We start from the raw sequence: 22,794 nt of genomic DNA on the forward strand, positions 1-22,794 counted from the left end.
AGTGAAGGAGAGGGGGCGCGGCAGAGACTCTGGGCTTCTCCGCCTTCCTCTTGGTGGCAGCAGCGTGGGGGAGGGGCGGGAGCACAGTGTGACTGTGTCCCAGGTCCCACTTACCCTCCCAGAGACTGGAGAAATGTGCAAAGAAACGAAATCAAGAACTTCTCGCTAGGCCACATTTTTTTAGAACCTTCCAAATGCGATCAGAAACTTAGAGGGCTATATATAGAGTGTCCCTTTAGGATGGGAGTTATTTGGGGGTAAATATGGACATGTAGGTACTGATACCAGGGTAATCCCTGGCAGTGAGTTTTGTTAAGGAATTCTGTTTAGGCAAGAGGTGTGTTTTTAGGGAAATTGGTCTGCCACAGGGCTTACCATTTGCAGGAACCAATTTTTCTTCTTTAGTTCCTTTTCTAACACTGTTCCAAGGAAATCTTGGATATCAGAGTGGTTTCTGAACGTCAGTGAAAGGTAGCAGCACTTGGTGAGTAGCAGCTGGTGACCTGAACAGGTTGCCGTGTGGAATGAAGGAGAAAAGGAGCCAAACTCAGTACCAGCTCATAGCAGGCTTACTAGGTCACTGCTCATGATAGTCTCTATTTATGTGAATTCCAACCGCCAGTCCCCTTTAAAGAGAATTTTAAAAGAAAGAGCATTAAATGAAATGTAACTTTATTGAAAAATAGGGCTCTTCAGTACTCAAAGTTTCTAATTAATTGTACAGTTACTTGTGTTGTGCTCTCAATACCCACATATGTTTGTTAAGAAAATCTAGATAATTGACAATGATTTATGAATGAGTGGTTTTACACTAGAAAAAATTAAAGTTTGGTGATTTAAAAATAACTGGAAAAATTCTTCATCTTTGCTGAATTTTTACAATGAGCAGTAAACATGACTGCTTCCTCTAATCACAAATACTTATTGATCCCGAGTTCTGCCTCCATTCCAGGACTTGTGCTCACTTTTTTGAGCCACCTTTTCAGGACCTTTATGTCTGCATTTTGCTTTTTATACTTATTAGCATCATTTAAAATAACCGTGGTTTGCTCCCTTGTATTAAAAAGATTTTTTAAAGAGGAAATGGACTTTGCTTTTCTTTCCATAGAGACAAATGGCAGTTTTCATCTACTTGAGGCAAAAGCATTGAAGATTAATTTTAAAAAGTGGTTAAAATACTCCTTAGAAGAGAAGAAAAATACACCAATCCTAGATGTTAACTAATAGCTTTGTGAAATTACAGCAGAAGTGGATCCCATTGGTATAATTAGGAATTAAGCCTGAGTCATACTGAGACGTGTGACTAGCATTGTGTAGTATAAAATCTGCAAGTTAGCCTTCCCTTTGAAACAGCCATGGCCATACACTTCCCCACTTAGTCTTTAAATTGAGCTTTCAACCTAGGAAGAGTGTGTAAGTTTGGAGGAGGGTGTACGAAAAACCACCAAGACTTGGTAAATAATGGGGAAATTAAGCTGAGAAGACAAGAAAATGGAAGGAATTAGAAATAACTAGTCTAGATAATAAGAAATTGGAAAAGTGCCTTTTATGGCCTTCAAACAAATAAGTAGGTATTACAAGGAAAATGACAAGTAATTTTCTTTTTCCATTAAGAGTATACTTAGAAAATGTGCTAGAATGATGGTGGAGTTGGTTTGGGAGAGCCACAAGAACGCCTTGGTTATTCAGGTTGGTGTGTACTAAGACTCTGGGTATTGGAGTAGTTATAGGACCGCCTTCAGAGTAAACCACTGCGAATATAACAGCCATGCATTCTGTACCCTTGCTGGCAGGCAGGGTGATGGACAAGTTGTCGCTCACATCTCTAACTCCATAACGTTTTATATATTTGTTTATGTCACTGTTGGACAACTATTGAAAAGAATTCTAGTTTCACTGCTTATTTGTCTGATACTTTGTCTGTAATGCAATGACACATTATTTTTGCCTTCTGCTGATTTGCCATCTGCTTTGAGCTTTCAGTGACTCGAAGCTCCATTGGAGCTATATTGGGCATGTGCTTAGTGTTTTTACACAATCTGGTGGTTCTGGGTTTTAATCACCTCTGTCTCCTTGTGTCTCATAATCAGTTAATGGAACTCCCAGCAGCCAGCTTTCCACTCCTAAATCTACGAAATCCTCCAGTTCCTCTCCAACAAGCCCAGGAAGTTTCAGAGGATTAAAGGTACGAAATAGGAGATGTGGCATATTTGTGTGGTTTTGTTTTTTTGAGTTGCATAGTTTAGTTAGTTTGTTCAGGGGCTTGGGTGCAGTAACAAATCAAAAAGGAAAGAGTTTAGGATTTGGATCCAGGAGGATCTGACTTTGAATCTTGTGTCCTTTTTCATCTCGTAATTTGGGCCAATTCACTTAACTCTTCTGAGCTAAAGTGTTTCCATCTCTTAAATGAGAATATAAACTTGTGGTTAGGGTTGAACATAATGTGATTTTGTATAAATAAATAATAGTTTTCCTATCATTATCTAAACGATTTTCAGTAGCAGAGCCTTGGAGAACACCAGGATTCTTTTCAAAAATCTCGTTGAAAATCATGATTTTAATATTGTTAACATAATTTGACTGTGAAAGTCTAAAATAGAGTGAAATATTACCATATTACTTATATACGCAAGTTAGTAACACAAGAAAAATGTGTTCATTTTGATGAAGGACTTAGAAATAAATCTTAGGTTTTGACTGTAATGTCCTAAAAATATAAGCAGTAACTTAGTATGATTAAGCAGTTGGTTTAACAGGCATTTTATCTAATAGAGAAGGAGAAGAATGATGAATGAAACCAAATTTGCAGGATTTCCACAAGTGTAATTTGATTTAGTAGCTCTCAGTAATTTCAACTTATAAGAGGGCATTTGCCTGATGAAGTAGCAGTCGATGACTTTTCTTAAAGATTGAAAGTGTCCTTTTGTAGAAACAATCACATCGTCTGTGTGGTGATGTGCTTTAGGGAGATGGACGTGCACACAGCACCATGGTGCACACGTGTGTTAATTTTCATTCTCGTGTGGGTGTGTGATCAACCCTGGAAGCACCTTTGTCAGAGTACGTTCTTGAAAGTTGATTGCCCAAACACTTCAGATACCATCTGAGTGCTTTTCGTTACCTTAAGGATGTTGAAAACCATTTTTCACTGGAAAGGTGAAAGGTAAAAGCTCCAGTACGCCGGGGGAATGCGAGGTGGGAGCTTGCTGGGCCAGCAGTGTGTGGGCCCTGAGGGTCTTCCCTGCCTGCAGGGCCCTGTTCTCTGCCTGACGCTGAAGTGTGCATGGCTTGTCCTGAGAACGTTGTATCATTACCTCCAGAGTGAACTGCGTGATTTTTGTCTGAGTGCCTGACGTCAGGAAGAGAAATTTCTCCTGAAAGAGGACGGATCAGGTCGCCCGTTTTTGTGCCTGCTTTTTTGCTGATGTGCATTGACACAATTTAGACACCTTGGGATTGGGAGCACATAGCTCTCAGTAACCTCAAAGTGCTGGAAGTTCCTTACATTTAGCAGAAAAACCGGCTGATGTCAGAAGGGCTAAATTGGCTTAGGTCAGTGCACAGTATGATTTCAGTGGAATTCTTAAATGTCAACCCCTAAAAGAAAAGTTATATCTATTAAAAACAACGAATGTAATTATTTTCAGCTTTTCTTTCCCAGCTTGTATTCTCCAGAACAGATTGGAGATGCTCCCTTTTCAATCCGGGTAACTTTGAAGAGAACTAGAGTAAAGATCAAGTTGATTCACCTGTTTTCCAGTTTCAGTTGTTTCGTTCTTTGTTAAACAAAAGCAAGTTGTTCCTCGTGCTGGTAATGGTCAACCTAAGGCAAACTTAACCTAAGCTTTCCAGTGATCTACCTGCAAAGGTCACTTGTATTTCTCCCCCAGGCTGTGGTTGTAGGCAGGGCTGCTGTGATCCTTGACCTAGGGCTGCGTGTGGCCATCCCACAAGGTACCTTAGTCCCTGTTTACCCAGGGTCTTGGTCATTTCCCCCTTTTTTGTTATCCATTGATAACCCATCTTTCTTCCCAGTCTGTCTTCAGCTCTCAGCCCAAGATGGTCCTTTTTTGTAGTTGCCACTAGATCAGTTGGTGCTGCGTAATACTCTGAGTACAGACACAGTCCTTCACGTACGGGCAAGACTTACCGGGGATCACTCACAGATGCAGAAATCTGGAGTGAGGAGTCATGGGAGTTTTAAAACATGCTAATAAGTTGTATTGTTGCAGGGACGTTAGATAAAATTGTTCTCACTACACTGGGTGTATCTTAATTATGAGAGTAACCCCAGCATTTAGCGCACACAGTTCCGTGGCACATGGTAAGGTCTCGAGGGTTACTTATTGACGCAAAAATAAATATAGAAGGTTAAGGGAACTGCTGATTCCTGGTCAAGATTGAAGATGAGATTACCAACAAGGTAAAGAGTAGTGGTTCTTTCATGACCTCCTGGCCTTTCCTTTCTCCTCTGCCACACACTTGGCTAACAGCTGTGAGACCTCCTCTTGAGTTTTCTTTTGATCATCTGTAAAATAAGGACATTTGACTTTAGATAACTTCTAGAATGCTAAGATTATAGTTCTTTTAAGTTGCCCAAAAATCTGTCTAGGAAGCCGGGGAGTCTGTTTCTGTTCCTCTCACTTTAGAGCTGATATAGAATCACTGAGTCTTACATTAAATATTTGCAGCTACACAAGTCTCTGCCGCACCCGTCAGCTGTTGGGACGCAAAGCTAAACATCTCTAACCCCTGCCTGTCCTCAGGGGTCGTACTTTGTGGATATTTCATCTCACTGCAGTTCCTCACAGTCCATGGTGAGGATGAAAACCTGCCTTTGAAATACTGCAGCTTAGTCGTGCTGCGTACTGTACAAAATACCCTAATTTCGATGTCATTATAAAGCTCTAGTTAGCATCTGTCCGCGTTTGCATTATTTTCTGTCTATTCAGTGACATTACAAATGGAGAATTACAGATAATTACCATGTGTTAGTGCTGGCTTTTTCCTTCTCCTTCATTTGAAATAGCTTATTGAGATCAATTAAGAGGGGGTGTCTGACAATGGAGAGCTGTTTTTCGTGAGCAGGAACTCTTTACCACTGTTTATCCTACTTAGATGCTTTCATGGCTTTGGGGATAGATAGTCCTTTTCCAGAGAATCAGAGAATTGACAAAACCAAGCCAGGACAGAGTCTGCAGGAGTTGACACTCACATCTCTCTCTCTCCCAGGACACAGTTTTTGGCAGATGGCTTTTTTCCCCCCCTTTTTCCGCCTACTATCTGGGTTTTACTTACTAGGGAATTAAGCATAGTTAAGTCAAAGCTAAGCAGAATTTGATATCCTGTCACGGTTTTTGCACCCCTTGTGGCAGTTTCTGGGAACCATTTTGATGTTTGGGTAGAGACACGAAAAGAACTGAAAATAAAAATAGTGACATTGTGATGTTTAATCTCTGACCCCAGGGCGTCAGTGGCGTTTTTTTGTGTGCTCCTTGAAGAAGAGAGGAATTCGGAAGCAGCTCCCCCTCCCCCACAAAAGGCCCTCACTGTTTTCTGGATAAGACTCTTGTGAGGAAGACAGCTCTGCTCCATTCATAGGTATTCACAGAAGCTCAAGCTCTCTAAGGGGCTGGACTAAAGGCAGGAGAAGAAGCAAAGCTTTCCTCAGATTGTGAATGTTTTTCGCAAGGTGGAGATGTTAAGAAATAGGGTAGCAACCAAGTAATTAAAGTTCTTTAAACCTGAGACTGAAAGATGTCAGGCCAGCTGAGAGCTGGGTGTCCCTCCATCGTAGCATTTTGGTTTTGCTAGGTAGTTACCTAAAATCATGGAACGTGGAAACTGGAAGTGGCCTCAGATCTTTTAGTTCGTCTTCATTTTATAGATGGAGAATCTGAGGTGCCCTCACATCTCTCTCTCCGTTACAGTTTCTTGTCTTGGCCTTTCTTTTATTATTATATCTCTCTGTATATTTCTTGGCTTTAAAACGCGTGTGATGCCATGTCAAGCCAGTGTCACTCTCTCACCGTGTACTCTGTAAGAGGTGGGGCTGTTTATTTGGTCAGCATCTGAGCAAGCGCTAAAGCAGGACGATGGGTATACACGGAAGCTTTTTAGGAAGCATGAAGAAAACGTCACATTGGCTACGATGGTGACGTGGTAGAGTCAGCTGCCTTTTAAGAGGTCCTACCTGTTCAGGGTTAAGTGATTTTTAAAAATAATAACCTGTTCTTCTGACTAGCTTAAAGATGGATTTGAAAATGTTTTTGGATGCAATTAGGTTATGCTGTTCAGACAATAATCTCACTTTGACCTAAAAAATGAAAAGAAGCTGAGGTGCAGAGATGTGAAGTGAGTTGTTCAAGGTCCCAGTGGCCAGTTGGGATCTCTGACCCTTTCGGGGTCTCCATCTCTAACCTTTGACCTACCCCCATCCCTGGTGGGTCTGCTTCTATAACCCTAACACAGGCACCCCTTGGAAAAGGTGTGCTGTGTAGGTCTTTCAGGAGGGTGAGGTCCTGGGGTTAGATACGCACAAATGCTCTGAATAAAAATGGGTTGTGAGATTGGGAAAGGAACAAGGAGAGGGGAGGGTTGGGAAAAGGGAGAGGTGATCTTGGGGTGGTGGGGGAGAGGCTGGAGGAAGGGAAGAGGAAGATAGAAAAGAACTGCTGTTGACAGCTCATCCTGGGGGACTTGGTATAAACGATTGTTCATCGTATCTAATGGGGATTCTCCTCAAGGGAAATACTTATGCTGTGCGACCAGCAGTTCTACTTCTATCTTAGGGGGTCGGCTTTAGTAAAATGACAAAGTTCACAATGGGTTAGGGTTATTGGATTTGTTTTCGTTTGTTTGTTGGAAGCCAGCAGTGGAGCTGAGTACGGTCAAGACTGGCACAGGTTGGAAAGAGATGGTGCAGTCCTGACCCAGCTGGTGTGTGGGTACCTGGACGTGGGATACTGTTACATAGTGGGCCTGCGATGGAGGCCACATTGTGAGCGAGCGGCGTGACTGGGATTTGAACACAGAGCCCACGTTCATGACCACTGTTAGCCCCCAAGGACACAGTGAGAAAGCAGGGCCAGCCTGTTACGCAGATGATTGGAACTACGTAGTCAGACCAAAACTTCATGAAAGGAGTTGCTAGGGCCGCTCATTGGGCTTCTTCCCCAGAAGCTAGTCCCTAGGTATGAGAAGTTGGCTTTGCTTTCATCCGAGTGTTGGCAATCTGGCTTTTCTGAGAGACAAGACCACTCATGGTGACAGTCGCGTGGGGAGGAGGCGTTTTGCAGCCACCTCCAGCACCATGGCTGTGTGGGGAGCCAGAGGCCTTGAGGTAAGGCCAGTTCGTGCCAGGTTGTACTAGGCCTGTGTCGGGAGGAGCTCTTGTTTGTTTTCTTTTATTCTCCTTACTTATTAAAATTTTCTATGAATGTTCCCGTCTGTCCCAGTTAAGATGAGGGGCCCACTTAGGCCAGAGGATGAAGGCAGAGATGGCACCCCTAGTGTGCAATTACATAGAAAGAGAGGCTCAGAGAAGGGAGACGCCCAGGGGCCCCTCCTCTGAGATGGACCCAAGATGGTGCAGTGGTTCAGGGTGTGAGCCCGGAAACCAGAGTGTCTGGGTTTCATCCTGGCTTGGCCACTCACTAGCTGTGTGGCCTTGGGCAAGTCACATCATCCTTGTCTGTAAAAAAGGGGATGCCTAGGGCCTACTGCACAGGGTTGAGATTAACTGATTAAATACAAAGAAAGCACTTAGAATAGCTTTGTTATTCTGTTATTATTATTTTATATTCTGTTGTTATTCTACTGTATTACAGTAAGTGTTGGGGTTTCCTGGTTCAGTTTTCACATGAGGGAAGCTTCACTTAGGGAAAGAAAATGATATGCAGTAGTGTAGGAGAAGGAAAGAGAAAGCGAGAGAAGTCAGACTCCGGATTTTATTACCTTCTCTGTTTTGCTGTGATGACTTTCCCTCCCAGCGCTACCCTTTGTTTCTGTTTTCTTGCCCTCTGTACATGTTCCAAACCTATTAGTAATCTACAGGTAATTCTGTTAGTAACAAGCTCTCCCCAAATTTAGCGGCTTAAAACAACAATAAAAAATTTTTTTCTCCCACAGTTCTTGTGGGTCAGGAATTCAGGGGCAGCTTAACTGGGTGATACTGGCTTCAGGTCTTTGATGAGGCTGTCGTCAAGATGTACACCAGGGCTTCAGTCACCCAGAGCTTGACTGGGAACGGAGGATCCCTTCCCAAGGTGACTCCCTCACTTGGTGGCAAATTGTGCCGGCTCTCAGCAGGAGGCCTCCGTTCCTCGTCATGTGGACCTCTCCATAAATTGGCTTCAGTATCCTCCGAACGTGGCAGCTGCATTTCCCCAGAGCGAGTGATCTGAAAGAGAGAGAGTGCCGTGGGGAAGTTCCCCTTCCTGTGACCTAGCCTCGGAAGTCAGACTCCATTGTTTCCATCATAGCTCAGTAGTCACAGGTGTCAGCCCAGTTAAGCGTGGGCAGAGACTACACAGGGGCACGAACATGCAGAGACGAGGCTCCTCGGGACCATCTCGGAGGCTGTCTCCCGCATCCCTTCTCTCTGCCTTCATCTCACCCAGCATTTCTTTCCTAGGCTGCCTCTGCTCCCTCCATAGCGTCCTCTCCATTCTCCCTTTTGAGGACCGCACGTCTCTCTCCCCATCAATTTCATTGCTTTGTTCTCCTTCCAGTCCATTTGTCCTCCAGACCGATCACTCCCTGCCCATTCTTTTCTCTCCCTTTCAAACCCTAGCATCCCACCACCACTGACGTTTTCTTCTCTTAATCCCCATCTTCCTGATCCTCCATTTGCTCCTTGACCTCAGCCCGGGATCTCCTGTGTCCTCTGCCCAGGCTCCTCTGATCCCTTCGATCTGGCTGATAACCCTCCCTTCAGGAATATTTACTGTGTGTACATCACAGCATTTTCTTTGGGACAGATAGGCAATAAAGAGTACTAAATGTGTCATCAGCTGCCAGGGGGACGCAGAAAGCATTTCCCTGAAATTTAATCATCACCCATGTCCCAGTTTAAGACCTTCAAGGCTGTAGTAACTCAAGGCTTCAGAGTCAGGGGCACATGTGTGGACACTGGGGGATGAAATGTCTCATGTTTTGATGCTGAAGCATATGCCCAGGGGCTGTCTGCTGTGAGCATTCTTGTTGGTTGAAAGGAGAAAGAAAAAAGTACATTTGGAACATTATCCAACATCTTGAGATTATAAACTGTCTGCGGTGCTGGTATTTTATCTGATGACGTCTCCTGGGTCTGCCGGTGGTGAAAGATTTTCCAGATTCGTGAAGTGTGATGAAAGGGCTGGTAGTATCTCATACTGATTGGCAGAGCTAAAATGTAACTCTTTGACCTTCTGAACTCAAAACTTCTTTTCCAAGCTGTGAAATGTAAATCCATGGTAGCTTCTGACCTTCAGTGCTTTCCCTTTTCCCTGGAGCTTTGGCTTTTCTTCGGTATTTAAAACTAGTTAATGGTCTTCAGTATGAAGAGACTGACGATTTATATACCTCCTTTATTACCTTAGAAATGTTGGGTGGTGACTTCATCTCTGAACGTAATTGGTTTTGCTGACAGAAAGGAAAGCAAAAGAGGGACTAAGCAGTTTTGAAGACTTCAGTGCCCTAACCAAATAAATCATCACAGTGACTCTCAAACTCTGAGGACAGTGGTTCGTACATTGTAGTTGTTAAATAAAAAAAGGCATTTAGTGGGTAAATGGTTCACCTGGGTGGGAGCCCTCTCTTACGGGGGTGGAGGGAGAGTTTGCCAAGCAAGTCAGTGTGTAAATAGGATCAATTGTAAAAACCTCATTTGGATATAATAAGCAGCATATGTGTTTATCTTAAACACCTCCTTATTGTGAAAGTGGGTAATTAGACCTTCTTCTCGGTCACGCATTAGATAATTGGATGGTGATAATAGTTAGAGGTTGTGGTAGTGAGCTGGCCTGTGCCAGTGACGGACAGGGGTAGCCTCCATTGTTGGCACTGAAGAGACAGGCACCTCTCCCCCCACCCAGGCATCCTAGAAATTGGCGGTACCTCCATTGAAAGCACGTAGACATGTTTAGCAGGTAGGCCTGGCCATACCACCTGTTGCTTAAAATTCAGTAAGCCAACACTTTGCTTGAAAGGCTCAATCATAGGGATGTGATGAGATTCTGTGCTGGTTTCGGCAAGCCACGTAGTCAACTGAGGTGGCAGCGATACTCAGAGGAACAGAAAGCCAAAGTCAGCAGGTTCCACACTGCTCTTTTTGTTACCAGGTCCAAGTTCGTACCGCTCACCACATGACAGGCTAATAAATTGAGAGAGGAGTTGTTGAGGCAAGGAATAGAGGCTTTATTTGGAAGGCCAGCTGACCAAGAAGATGGTGGACTAGTGTCCCAAAGAAGCATCTTCCCGGAGTTAAAATTCAGGCTTCTTATGTAGTAAAAGGGGAAGGGCTGTGGTTGGTTGTTGCAGACTTCTTGGTGCCAGAATCCCTTGTTCTTGCAGCTGTCCATGTAGGGTCACAATGTTTCTCTAAACCTTCAACAAGACAGATGGTATTCTCTGTTCTGCAACTTTTTCTCTCTATATGAATAGGAAAATGTTATACCTTTCAAGGTTAGAGTCTTGAGAATGGGCTGTCCTGTATATCTCAGGCTGTAAACAAGGTTCTTTTAGTTATTAACTTGTAGCAAAAGCAGTAGCATATAAAGGTTAAAGTAAAGGAAATATGCCCTATGGAGTCAAGTTTGTTCTTCCCTATTACACTTTCATAGACTTGATCTGGCTACTGTCTCAAACCATGTGCACAGACAGTGGGTTCTGTTTACTGCTGTTCACCACTATTAACTAATCACAAGTCTGAAGCACCAGTGAGTTTACCAAATGAAACCAAGTCCAAGGTACCGCTACAGATAAGAGTACTTTGTATGTTACTGACCCCTAGGTGCTGATTCAGATTAATTTTTCTCATATCTTTTTACTAATACTGAAGTATTTCAAAGTAAATTATCACAAATCCAGTAGAAAAGCGATACAGCTTCTGTTTTTAAATGGATGCCTAATTGACACTGGTTTTCCTTCTCATTAATGGACTCATGTTTCTGATATTTTTTAAAAAACACCACAAAAATGATAATGGAAGCAAGTCTATTTACAAGTAATAGCTAGAGTACTGATTTTTTAAAATCTTGAGTACATTTCAGAGGTCATCTTTTTAAAGAAGAATTTTTCTTAAGATCTCTGTATATGAGGAAAGGCTGTGTATTTATCAACTTGTATATTTGACTAAATTATAGGCATGTGATTATAGTTGTGTACTCTGAAAGCATGTTCTAAATATGAATGAATATTTTGATCAGTGAGTCTGATACTGGGTACAAGACTTCTTTAGTTCTTCAAGGAGGTCATAGTGTGAGACTAGCCACATAGCCTGGGCTCTGCCGTCAGACCTGGGTTTAAATTCTGAATCCACATTGTCTGTGGCATTTGGGCAAGTTACATAACCTCTCTGAACTTTGGTGTCTTCATAGATCGATGGAGATGATGATAATACCTAATTCATAAGATAAAAGTACTCATTTTAGGACTTGGCACAACGCAGGTATTCAGTAAACTATATTGCGTTTCTCCTTTCCTTTTCTTACAGAGAGAAAGTTGTGCTTGGGCTGGAGATGACTCCCAATGGTTAGATGATTGGATGAGTGACAGGGAGAACTTCAGATAGCACAACCGGTTAATGACCACTACTGCCAGAAACGCTCTCCACAGAGGTTCTCAGCCTTAGCACACGTTAGATCGTCTGTGGAGCTTTAAAAAAATGTTGATGCCTTGGCCCTATATGCAAGGATTCTTTAATCCAGGGTACAGCCTGGCAATAGAGTTTTTCAGATCTTCCCTGTTGATTCTAATGTACAGCCGAAGACAGAGAACTGCTGTTTTATAACAACCATACCCTGAGGTTTATTCTGTTCTGGCATTTAAAAGTGTAAGAATTATGTTGGAGGAAAAGCTTTCCTAAGAAAGTTCTTGTGGGGCAGGGGTTTATTTGCCTGTGGCGAAATTTGGCCTATTGCCAGTTTTTCTCAATAAAGTTTTATTGGAACACAGCCATGCTCACGTGTTTCCATTTGGTCTTTGGCTGTTTTCAAGCTACAACAGCACAGCTGAGGAGTTGTGACAAAGACTATATGACCCACAAAGGCGAAGATTGCTCTCTGGCCCTTTACAGAAAATGTGTCTGACCCCTGCAGTAGGCCACTTAAAAACTGAATCACAGTGCCATTCTCCAAGATGCACTTGAGAAAATCAACTCACTACACAGGTATATCTACTAGATTCTGTTCAAGTGCTTCCTTTGAGGAAAAACCAAAGTAAAGTAATGTCCAGCTTTGTACTCAAGAGTCAGTAGTAATACACTATAATGCAATAATAGAACCATTTTTGCTACTTTTTTTGAGAATTCCCTATTTCTGAACAAAACTTCACATTTTTAGTATAGCACTTAATATTTCTCTTTAAATTCTAAAAGTTTTATAGAAATAGTAATAATCCACGTATCAAAGAAACTTAGGACACTGTAACTTAACTTCCTTGCTAAAAATGTGGAAAGCTGCCATGTTACTGATAATCAAATGTACTAAGTCAGCCATAAATGCCCTTTTTAAATGATGCTAGCAGTTGAGAGTACTTTATAGCTTTTTCTGCTCTGTTTTCAAGTCTTCAGAATTCTTAGCAGAAGTGGATTCTGGTGCATTTTCCTTCCTTGCTTACTCATAAAATTGGGGCTGCTGCTTCCAGAGAGTAGGTCGGTGGTGGGGCAGTGATGCAGGTCCAGAGAATGTGCTCGGCAATGTCTTCAGTCTTTTCCATCACTTCCTTTCTTCACCCACCAGGACCTCATCAGGAAATACGTCCCCTCTTCTCCCCACCTCTGCGCATCATCACATCTTTTTGAACTAGTTAATCATTATGGAAAATACCTTGAAAGAGCCCAGATGCTGCCATCCATTTATGCTTTGAGGTGCCTCTCGCTCACATGCAGCATCTTGGCACTGTGTTTGTGCTGTCTCAGCATCCTGGTTGCTGATGGAAGCTTGAAAACTCATTGGCATTTTAAGAGATTTAGATTTTAATAAAAATGTTTAATTGGACAATAGAAATGGGTCAGATTTAATCAGGAATGCTGTATTTTAATCTCTCCTTGCTTCAGTAAGGGAAGAGTTCTCTCACAAGGGACGGGGAAATACATAAATTCTGCCTGGTAAGTGGTGGGAATTTTGTAGTCATAGCTTTTCCTTTGTGTTCTCCTTCCTCTTTGTCTGCATGTCTCTTGGGGCACCGGGAATGCTTTGCATTATATGTAACAATAGACGCTTCATGTTTGCCAGGGATCTGTCTGGAGATCTTGGTGAATACCCAGCTTTGCTTGGATTCTCAAGAGCACCAGGCTTCATTGCCGGGAGGTCACGTGAACTTAATCGCTAGCGGTGTGATCAAGCATGCCAAGTGCAGATTCGGGCCATAGAGAAATGGCTCCCTCGCGTGGGTCCTCACGGGCATTTGTAACCATCAGAAAGAACCTTAGAAACCACATCCTGGAACAGCGAGGTTTCCAGGAAGGGTTTTAAAAGTGCACACATGCCTCTTCACGAGACTGTAAACTTCCGGGCAGTAATGACCATGGCGGTACATCTTTGCATCCTCTAAAAATCCAGTGCAGATTGTTGCTGAGGGAGGCAAGGAAAACTGTCCCTGTGGCTAATCATGTCCTCTCTGTTGAGCTGTGTTATAACAAAATGATTCCTTATTTTTTTTGTTTTCATTTTTTTCATGAAAGTTTTATTTTCAAATATAGGAACATATTTGGATAGGTAATCAGATATGTCAGTTCTGTTAACTATTTTTTAAATGCTTTGAGGTTAGCACTTTGAAAAAAATAACTCTATTTGGGAGTTTTGAAAAATGCTCTTCTTGCCATCATTCTTTGCTAAGAAAGCTGCATTTCCTGGTGATCGAATGAAACCTTTGTCAGGTACACGTGGAAATAGCCTTTCACGTGGTCCTGCGCCCTCCCCTGGTCCATGAGGCTGCCCCCGAGGCCGGGCTTCAGCCCACGTGCCATTCTCATTCGGTTGCTAGAGAACCAGCTTCCACCACCTGCTCTGTCTCCAGGTCTCTTTCCTGGCTCCTTGACACCTCTGAATCCCAACACAGACCAGCTTTGTAATTGCTGGACTCTACAGGGAATCAGGACAGGCGGGAATGGGGATTTAATCAAAAGAAACATTGAGAAAGTTACAGTGGTTGACAGGAACTCAATAAACACTGCAGGGAGTCACCCATCCACGTGAAAATGTACAAGGAGGTAAAAATGCCTGCCTCTTAGCCCCTTCCAAGACTGCCTTCTTAGAGAGCCCTTGAGTCAGACAGAACACATCAGCTTGCAATGAACTGACTTACTCAGGTTAGCTCGAGAGAGAGACCTGTGAGAAGAATGTGTCGTGCTTGCTGGAGAGCTGAGCCGGCAAGCCTGGAGGAGGGCAGGCACAAAGGCAGGTCTTTGGACCTCCGCAGTGGGTGTGGGGTGTGCACCTTGCACACTGCCCCGGGAAGAGAGAGAGTGCCTGCAGTGCCCAGCCAGCTGTGTCCCGAGGGCGGAGGGCTGCCCTGCTCTGGGCTGTGAGATACGGACATGCAGGTAAGCTGCCCAGGGTCTACTGCTGCTTCCTGGCACTGACAGGCCACCTCCGCCATCCCTGGGACCTAAAGGCAAGCCGTGATCAAAACGGGATCTCTCCATTTATCATTTGAGATCTAAAACTTTCCCCAAAATGACATTCTTCTTATCTTTATTCCATTAAGAATTTGGCTGATATGAATTTAATTTGGATCTCTTATTCCCGAGACTGACAATTGTCAATCTGGGAAGGGTTGGATTAGAAGAGGAACAGACTTGGAATGAATTATTTGGCAAAAGGTCTCTTATGGCCATTGTACATGCGACAATTCAGCAGCATTTCTCAGGACTTCCCTGGAGGGCTCAGTGGTTAAGAATCCGCCTGCCAGTGCAGGGGACACGGGTTCAATCCCTGGTCCGGGAAGATCCCACATGCCACCGAGCAACTATGCCCATGAGCCACAACTACTGAGTCTGTACGCTAGAGTCCGTAAGCTACAACCGCCGAAGCCTGCACACCTAAAGCCCGTGTTCCGCAGCAAGAGGAGCCACTGCAATGAGAAGCCTGCGCACGGCAACGAAGAGTAGCGCCCGCTCACCGCAACTAGAGAAAGCCTGCGCACAGCAACGTAGACGCAATGCAGCCAATAAATAAGTAAATTTATATTAAAAAAAACAAAAAACAAAAGCATTTCTCAGACCTTCATTTCAAGGCCCTATGCTAGATGTCCTGAGGAAGAGTACTAATAACCTACGTACAGCGTTAGTGTTACATGTCCGTGACTGTGTTGAGTGATTGTAGCTGCATGAGCTAATTTTAATTCTCTAGCAAATCTCTGAGCTCGCTGCTGCTGAGATCCCTATATTCCGAGCAGAAAATAAGACTTAGAAAGCTTTAGCAACATTAAAAAAAAAAAAAGATTATTGGACCTAATGTAAGTATAAAATACGTGAAAGAAAAGGTGGTGGGAAACCAGTTGGACACACTGGTTTCCCACACTAATGACGACACACTGAAGACTTGGGGGTTAGTCTCCTGGTAACAAAGACCCAATGAGGTTCTGGGATCCTAGGGGTGATGTCAGAGCTATCATTTGGAAAAGCTTCTCTGGCAATAATTGTGGAGTGGGAGAGACTGTCAGCAACTGAGGGAGGCCCCTGGTGGAGGTGCCGAGAGACGCTGAGGGCGGCCAGGACTGGGGTGGTTGCTGTGGCAACGGATGGAGCAGAGAATGCTGTGGTTTTCTTTTCAGCCTCCCTTTATGTCCCCTCTCTGGGGCTTGGTTTTAAAAGTCTGGCTTTTAAACATTCTAGCGTAGACTCCTGCTGAATTTGGAGTTGCCTTCAACGTCAGCAGCAACAAACAAACAAAAACAAAACAAGCCAAAAAGCTAAGTTTTGAGAAACTTTGTCCACCAGTTACCTATATTGTGAGGAGACAGAGTGGTTGAACTCTGAGGGGCCGGATGCTCATCCGGCTGCAGCGTTTCCAACAGGTTAAGGGTGACCGGAGGGACCCACGCACACACGTTGCTGCACGGCTCCTCCCCTGTCGGAGCGCGGGACAGAAACACGTACGAGAGGCGTGTTTGTGCCTCAGGAGGGGGCTCACTTGGTGGATCTCGGCACTGCTTTTCCGTGGCCCCGGGTTTCCTAACAGGACATGCCACTCCAGGTTTTACTGTCCACACAGGTGTGGTTATGTGGGCCCTGAGAAAACAGCCTCATTTTTACATGTCTCTCATTCTCAAGGTTCATATTTTATCCCCAAAGAACTTCTGGATGATCCTGTTTGAAGGAATGTTTATAAGTATTGGATTTTCCTGGATTGAACCAAACTCTGCATCTGTGAGGTTCTCTGCTTCACCCAGAGGAAGAGAGTGGACTTAGTGTCTCCAACTTGTGGGCACATGGGAGGGGTGGGTCCCTGCCTGTGCCGCCCGTGCTTTCATTTAGCACATGTGAGTTAAGTAGTGTGTGCACCAGGCCCTGTGCTGCACACGCAGGATGCGGGGATGAAGAAGGCACAGCTGTTATGGGGCAGAAGCTACCAGGATAGTCAGGACGTAGAGGCAGGCATGTAAACACACCAGCACCAAAAAAATGCCAAAGATGTGTCTCAGTACTTTGTAAGTCCTTTGAGTGTGTAAAGTCCTGAAAGGAATACTTTTTTTTTTTTTAAAGAGAAGAAAGATGAAAGAGGAAAGACTTGAGTTTGAAAGTGTAATAGACCTTGGAAATTAAGGAAAAAATTCCATAAGCCTACATAATCATAAAGAAAATAATAAAATAGTAATAAATAATAATGATAAATATACAAATAATAGTCATAATATGAGCTTTCAGTTTACCTAAGAACTAGAGGTATTTCTGTGTTAGACTGGGAACTTCAGCTTTTTGTTAGAGTTGGAACCTACCTAAAAGCTTTATCTTTTATTTCCCTCTGGTTCCTAGTAAAAAAAAAGTCCTTATGATGCTGCAGAGGAACTCCTGCTGTCTTAGGGTGGTAAAGGAGTTGGCTGAGCCAGGGCTGCTGTCTGGGTCCTGAACCCATAGGAGGGTGTGGAAGGTGATGCAGTCCCGGACATGGGGCTGGACTTCTGAGAAGAGCTCGATGCTAGTAGGGACTCTGGTGGTCAGCCCCGGGTGAGGGGGGCTGGGAAGAGGGGATGCGGGATCTGGGGACTTCGTGCTGACATTCTTGGAATTGTCTATAGTTGCAATTATCTATAGCCTACGTGTGCTGCCGATAACTGCCTTGTTCACCTGTGATGCCATGAAAGTCTCCTTTACTTTACTTCATTGAGATTAAAAGTAACACAGTATCCAAGAAGAGTAATATACTGTCAATTTTCCTGATACTAATATGAATTGAAGATACTGTATCTAAGGAAGAACTGTACTAACAGGATTGTAAATAGGGAGAAAGGTGAGATGAGAAGCAAGGGAATGCTTCTTCTGTCTCTGTATCACTACATTTTTGCGTTCTATTATATAAGCGTTTTCTGTTCTCTAAGGATGAGCTAGCTAAAGATGTGGAAACTTCTGCTGATAAATGATGGACACTCTTCTCTCTCAGCAGACTTCTGCACATGGCCGGTCTTCTTCCAACGTAAATGGAGGGCCTGACCTTGATCGTTGCATGAGTCCTGAAGGTAGTTCTCAATCTATGATTACTTTTATAAAGGAAGCCATCCGCGTGAACTTGGTGGCCCCCCAAACCCACTTGTGCTAAATTATCTCCCTAAACAGCGACGGGGTCATGGCACCAGTTAGCCTGTGTAGCCTTAGTGGGCAGGGGTCCCGTCAGTATGTATAGAATCTCGTTAATTAAGCTACTCAATTTCAAATTTCAGTCTTGGGTTTCCTTTATTTTTCCTTGGTGGCAACCTGCTCACAGTTCCTAAATGCAGACTTTCCTTTTTCTTAGATAACATAAGTCAGTTTCTTTCTTTGGTGTCTGCTGTGTTCAGGCCACTGGGGATGTATTGTGCAAAGTGGTCAGTCTTAACCACTTCCTCCTCCTGCCCCTCCCCCCTCCTTTTTGAGACCACTTTGAGCCAGGAATTAGCCTTAACAAGGTATCCTAACTGGCCAGAATTTTCTTTACTAGAAAATTCTGAAGAGAAAATTTCTAAGATTAAGTCCCTACCATCATCCCCTCCCCCTTTCTCCAGAGTTGACAAAAAAAGTTTACAAAGTTTTAATTAGACTTCCCTTTTACCCAAAGCTGATCACTTATTTTCAGCTGATATTCCAGGGATTTGTTAGGTGTATTGATTTTGTTGGTTTCTGATTCCAGCCAACAAGGCCAAAAGGAAATTGGTGATTCAGGTGTTCTATACGGAAAATATGGTCAGAGGATTTTCTTTAGTTTTACCATAGATTTAGGAATAAATGCATTGAGATTTATTATTTTACCAGTATGTAAGAATCAAGATGAAGTGTGATGTGTTCATTATACTTCGCATTTATCCTTTTTTGCAGGTGTGAATGGAAACAGGTGCTCTGAATCATCGACTCTTCTTGAGAAGTACAAAATTGGGAAGGTTATTGGTGATGGCAATTTTGCAGTAGTCAAAGAGTGCAGGGACAGGTGAGTGGGTAGTGAGGATAATCGTTTGTTCACGGACACTTGCATTTCTCCCTTGGAGTTTATTCTTATCTGAATGAACAAAAGGGCTTCTGAAGTAGTCTACCCTTAGGACTAGTGTTTTGCATGCCCACAGGTGACTTGACCGGGGACAATATATGGATACATGTGGAATATAAGCCTGCTTTGTACTTTGGGAGATATTTCAGGTCTCATCCATGAGTCAGAGAAAAATGGGAAAGAATACAATTAATTAAAAAAAAAATCTCCTATAGCGCTTATCTGTTCTCAGTGCTACACTTGTATTCATTCATTAACCCTCTCAGCTAATAATTAATTGCATGTTATCAGTAGTTCAGGACACATGAGCTCTGACTTTATTCAAGATCAGAATCAGCCAACTTTTGCCCATATTAAAATTATATTTTTGCTTGTCCAGCCTTATTTTGTTTAAGGTCCTAATTTCTCAAATGGTAACAAATCCATTCTTTTACATTCCAGGCCTTTTGTAAACAATATTAAAACTGGAAAAGACTCAGATTAGAGTCTTGGTGTTTATAGGCTGTTATTCTAGCTGTTCTAAGTGGTAATTTTTGTTGTTGCAGTGGGAGAGGGGCAAAGGGGAGTTTTCCAGAAGGTTCTGGTAACTACAGTTTTCCCGTTTTGCTACATCTCCAGTAAAGTTTTACTGCTTCTTATATGGTGCGCAGAGTAGCTGCCTGTCTTCTAAACCCCTCTGCTTAGCTCCGGTACACGGATTGTTGCCCAAGCAACAAGCATCTAAAATATGACTTCTAAAGACTCATTAGAAATCTGAGGCATTGTTTGGTTAATATTACAGGGAAGCAATTTAAATTAAAGTTATTCTTCCAAGGTAAGTCTCACAGTGTGTACTGTGACCACATGGCAAAAGCAGCTTGTGCTTGAGAGAACTAATGTATTCCAAGAATACCCGTGTTCTTTCTTGCACTGTTCTCCTGAATTCTAAAAGATATACTTTTGACGTGTTCAGATTAAATTACATTAAAGGTGATTAAAAGTTAAATAACAACAACAAGATTCTTGTGTCCAGGTAAATGATGTCTCTAGTACCAGCTAAGGTTGTTCAAAGGTGTGGATAAGATGTCACCAGATCCTAAGTGGAGTTTTGGCTGAGAATAGATATTGAAAGCCTAGGGATGAAAACCTAGGGATGAAAAGTTTTGAATTATGGGCTAATTAGTGACTAATGGATTCATGTAAAGACATGAATAAAAGAAAGATAAAAAAAAAATTTCTGTATTTTGATTTGTTTTTCTTAATTTTATTCTATCTCCTAAGAGAACTATTTTTGAGATTTAAGTATGGAAAAATAGCTTCTCGTCTAGCTCTGATACAGCAGAGTTTAAATACTTTAAATATGTGAGTTACTTAGTTACATTGTAATGATTAATATTTATAAAAGGAGAGGGACAGTGTGGCTTTCTGGTTTTTTAAAAAAATCTCCGTGGGTATTTTTCTCCCTAACCCTACTCAGTATCCTCTCTGGTGTATAGAGGAGGAAGCCAGTCTTTCTTCCCTGAGTCTGTGCTGTAGCAGAAATCAGGAAGGGTGGTGTCTTTGATTTATGTCTTTAAATGGCCTTCCTATGGTTATTTCATAGGTCCACTGGAAAGGAGTTTGCCCTGAAGATTATAGATAAAGCCAAATGTTGTGGAAAGGTACAGTATACATAACTATTTTGTAAAAGAAACTGAAAAAACTTGGTGATGTTTACTGCGGTGAAGGAATTTAAATGGTGATTCAACAAGTTCATAACAGGAATGGACTGCTGATAATAGTGGGGGAAATATTATCAAGCTTTTTTTTTTCCTGCCATTTTTCAAAAACCTTAATCCTAAAACAGTTAATTGATTTGATCTTTGTCCTAACCATCAAAAAATACAAGTTCTCTTCTCTGGGAAACGCCTATTTCAAAACCCAGCAGCACAAAAAAGGTGTGTCGAGAGCTGTGAGGGGGAACTTTCCAGTGGTTGAGAATCTGCCTGCCAATGCAGGGGACACGGATTCAATCCCTGCTCCAGGAAGATCCCACATGCCGCGGAGCAGCTAAGCCCGTGCACCAGAACTACTGGGCCTGCGTGCTGCACCTACTGAAGCCGGTGCACCTAGAGTCCGTGCTCCATAACAAGAGAAGCCACCGCAGTGAGAAGCCCGAGCACCGCAGTGGAGAGTAGCCCCCACTCGCCACAACTGGAGAAAGCCTGCACACAGCAACAAAGACCCAACGCAGCCAAGATAAATTAAAAAAAAAAAAAAAAGAACTGTGAGGGGTCTGAGACTTCACCCTACTTTCAGACTAACAAATTAGCCTTCCAGTTTTGTAGATGTGGCGGAAGACGCAAGATTCCTGGCTCAGAGACAGAATAACTGTAACTGGGGGCATAGCAGGTGGCATGAGCTCCCCGCTTGCACTGGTCCCCCTTAACTCCCAGAGCCCACAGAAGTGATGTGGGGGGGCCCAGCTGGGTGCTGTGCACACAGTGGGTTTGTGTCACAGTGCAGGGTCCCCAACCTTAGGAACCCCCCAATCTTACGAGGGGGCCACTAGCATCCTACCCAAACTCTGCCGCAGAGGAGAACGTGATTTTTATTATCGCGGTCAGGAAACAAATCTGCCCTCCACCCCTGGGGGAGACCCTGTCTCTGTGTTCCAAGGGTGTGCTATACAGACATACTTGGAAAGCTAGTTTGTAACTGAAGCTGATGCAGGATGTGCAGAAACACCATGGACTGTCTCCCCAGATGGATACATTTTTTTTCTCTGTCTCACTCTCAAGATGGGACTGGGAAAAAAAATCAAATGATGGCGTGCTGCTAGATTACTGATATTTTAACTGTGTGAGAAAAGATAAATATTCTATAATAGTGAAGACAAAGACCTTTTTAGATTCCTTTCTGGTAGCTAGTATAGCAGGTAAGAGAGCAGGCTCTGAAACTCATGGTCCTACTCTGAGCTCCTAGCACTTGTGGTGCAGAGTACTTGAAATGTGGCCAGTCTGAACTGAAATGTACTCTAAGTGTAAAACACGCAACAGATTTTGAAGACTTAATACTAAAAGATGAATGTAAGATATTCCATTAATATCTTTTGTATTTGGCTGCGTTGGGTCTTTGTTGCTGTGTAAGGGCTTTCTCCAGTTGTGGCAAGCAGGAGTTACTCTTCATTGCGGTGCACAGGCTTCTCAGTGGGCTTCTCTTGTTGAGGAGCATGGACTCTAGCTGTGGGGCTTCAGTAGTTGCAGCACATGGGCTCAGTAGTTGTGGCTTGCGGGCTTAGTTGCTCCATGGCATGTGGGATCTTTCTGGACCAGGGATCAAACCCATGTCCCTTGCACTGGCAGGCAGATTCTTTTTTTTTTTTTAATTTTATTTATTTATTATTTTTGGGGGGGTACACCAAGTTCAGTCATCTGTTTTTATACACATATCCCTGTATTCCCTCCCTCCCTTGACTCCCCCCCGCCACCCTCCCTCGAGTCCCCCCCACCCTCCCTGTCCCAGTCCTCTAAGGCATCTTCCATCCTCGAGTTGGACTCCCTTTGTTATACAACAACTTCCCACTGGCTATCTACTTTACAGTTGGTAGTATATATATGTCTGTGCTACTCTCTCGCTTCGTCTCAGCTTCCCCTTCACCCCCTGCCCCCTCCCATACCTCGAGTTCTCCAGCCCATTCTCTGCACCTGCGTCCTTGTTCTTGTCACTGAGTTCATCAGTACCATTTTTAGATTCCGTATATGTGAGTTAGCATACAATATTTGTCCTTCTCTTTCTGACTTACTTCACCCTGTATGACAGATTGTAGTTCTATCCACCTCATTACATATAGCTCCATCTCATCCCTTTTTATAGCTGAGTAATATTCCATTGTGTATATATGCCACATCTTCTTTACCCATTCGTTTGTTGATGGGCATTTAGGTTGCTTCCTATG

The 22,794-nt window shown here is 43.2% G+C and overlaps 1 protein-coding gene across 6 annotated transcripts in view; it reads left to right on the forward strand.

Annotated features, from left to right (window-relative positions):
* The window catches only part of DCLK2 (doublecortin like kinase 2), a 155,723-nt gene that overhangs the window by 102,279 nt on the left and 30,650 nt on the right, over window positions 1-22,794 (forward strand). For 3 of the 6 annotated variants that reach the window (XR_009052831.1, XM_057729382.1, XM_057729384.1), the window contains 4 exons: window positions 2,091-2,185; window positions 17,805-17,880; window positions 18,713-18,821; window positions 20,461-20,518. Coding sequence is in view for 4 of the 6 variants with exons in the window: in XM_057729382.1 (XP_057585365.1) it covers window positions 2,091-2,185; window positions 17,805-17,880; window positions 18,713-18,821; window positions 20,461-20,518 (338 nt within the window). In the remaining 2 variants the exon portion in view is untranslated. The remainder of the gene's footprint in view (window positions 1-2,090; window positions 2,186-17,804; window positions 17,881-18,712; window positions 18,822-20,460; window positions 20,519-22,794) is intronic. The other 3 variants (XR_009052832.1, XM_057729383.1, XM_057729385.1) reach the window with 1 other exon arrangement.

Source organism: Hippopotamus amphibius, chromosome 3, assembly GCF_030028045.1.
Source record: "Hippopotamus amphibius kiboko isolate mHipAmp2 chromosome 3, mHipAmp2.hap2, whole genome shotgun sequence".
NCBI classification, from domain to species: domain Eukaryota; kingdom Metazoa; phylum Chordata; class Mammalia; order Artiodactyla; family Hippopotamidae; genus Hippopotamus; species Hippopotamus amphibius.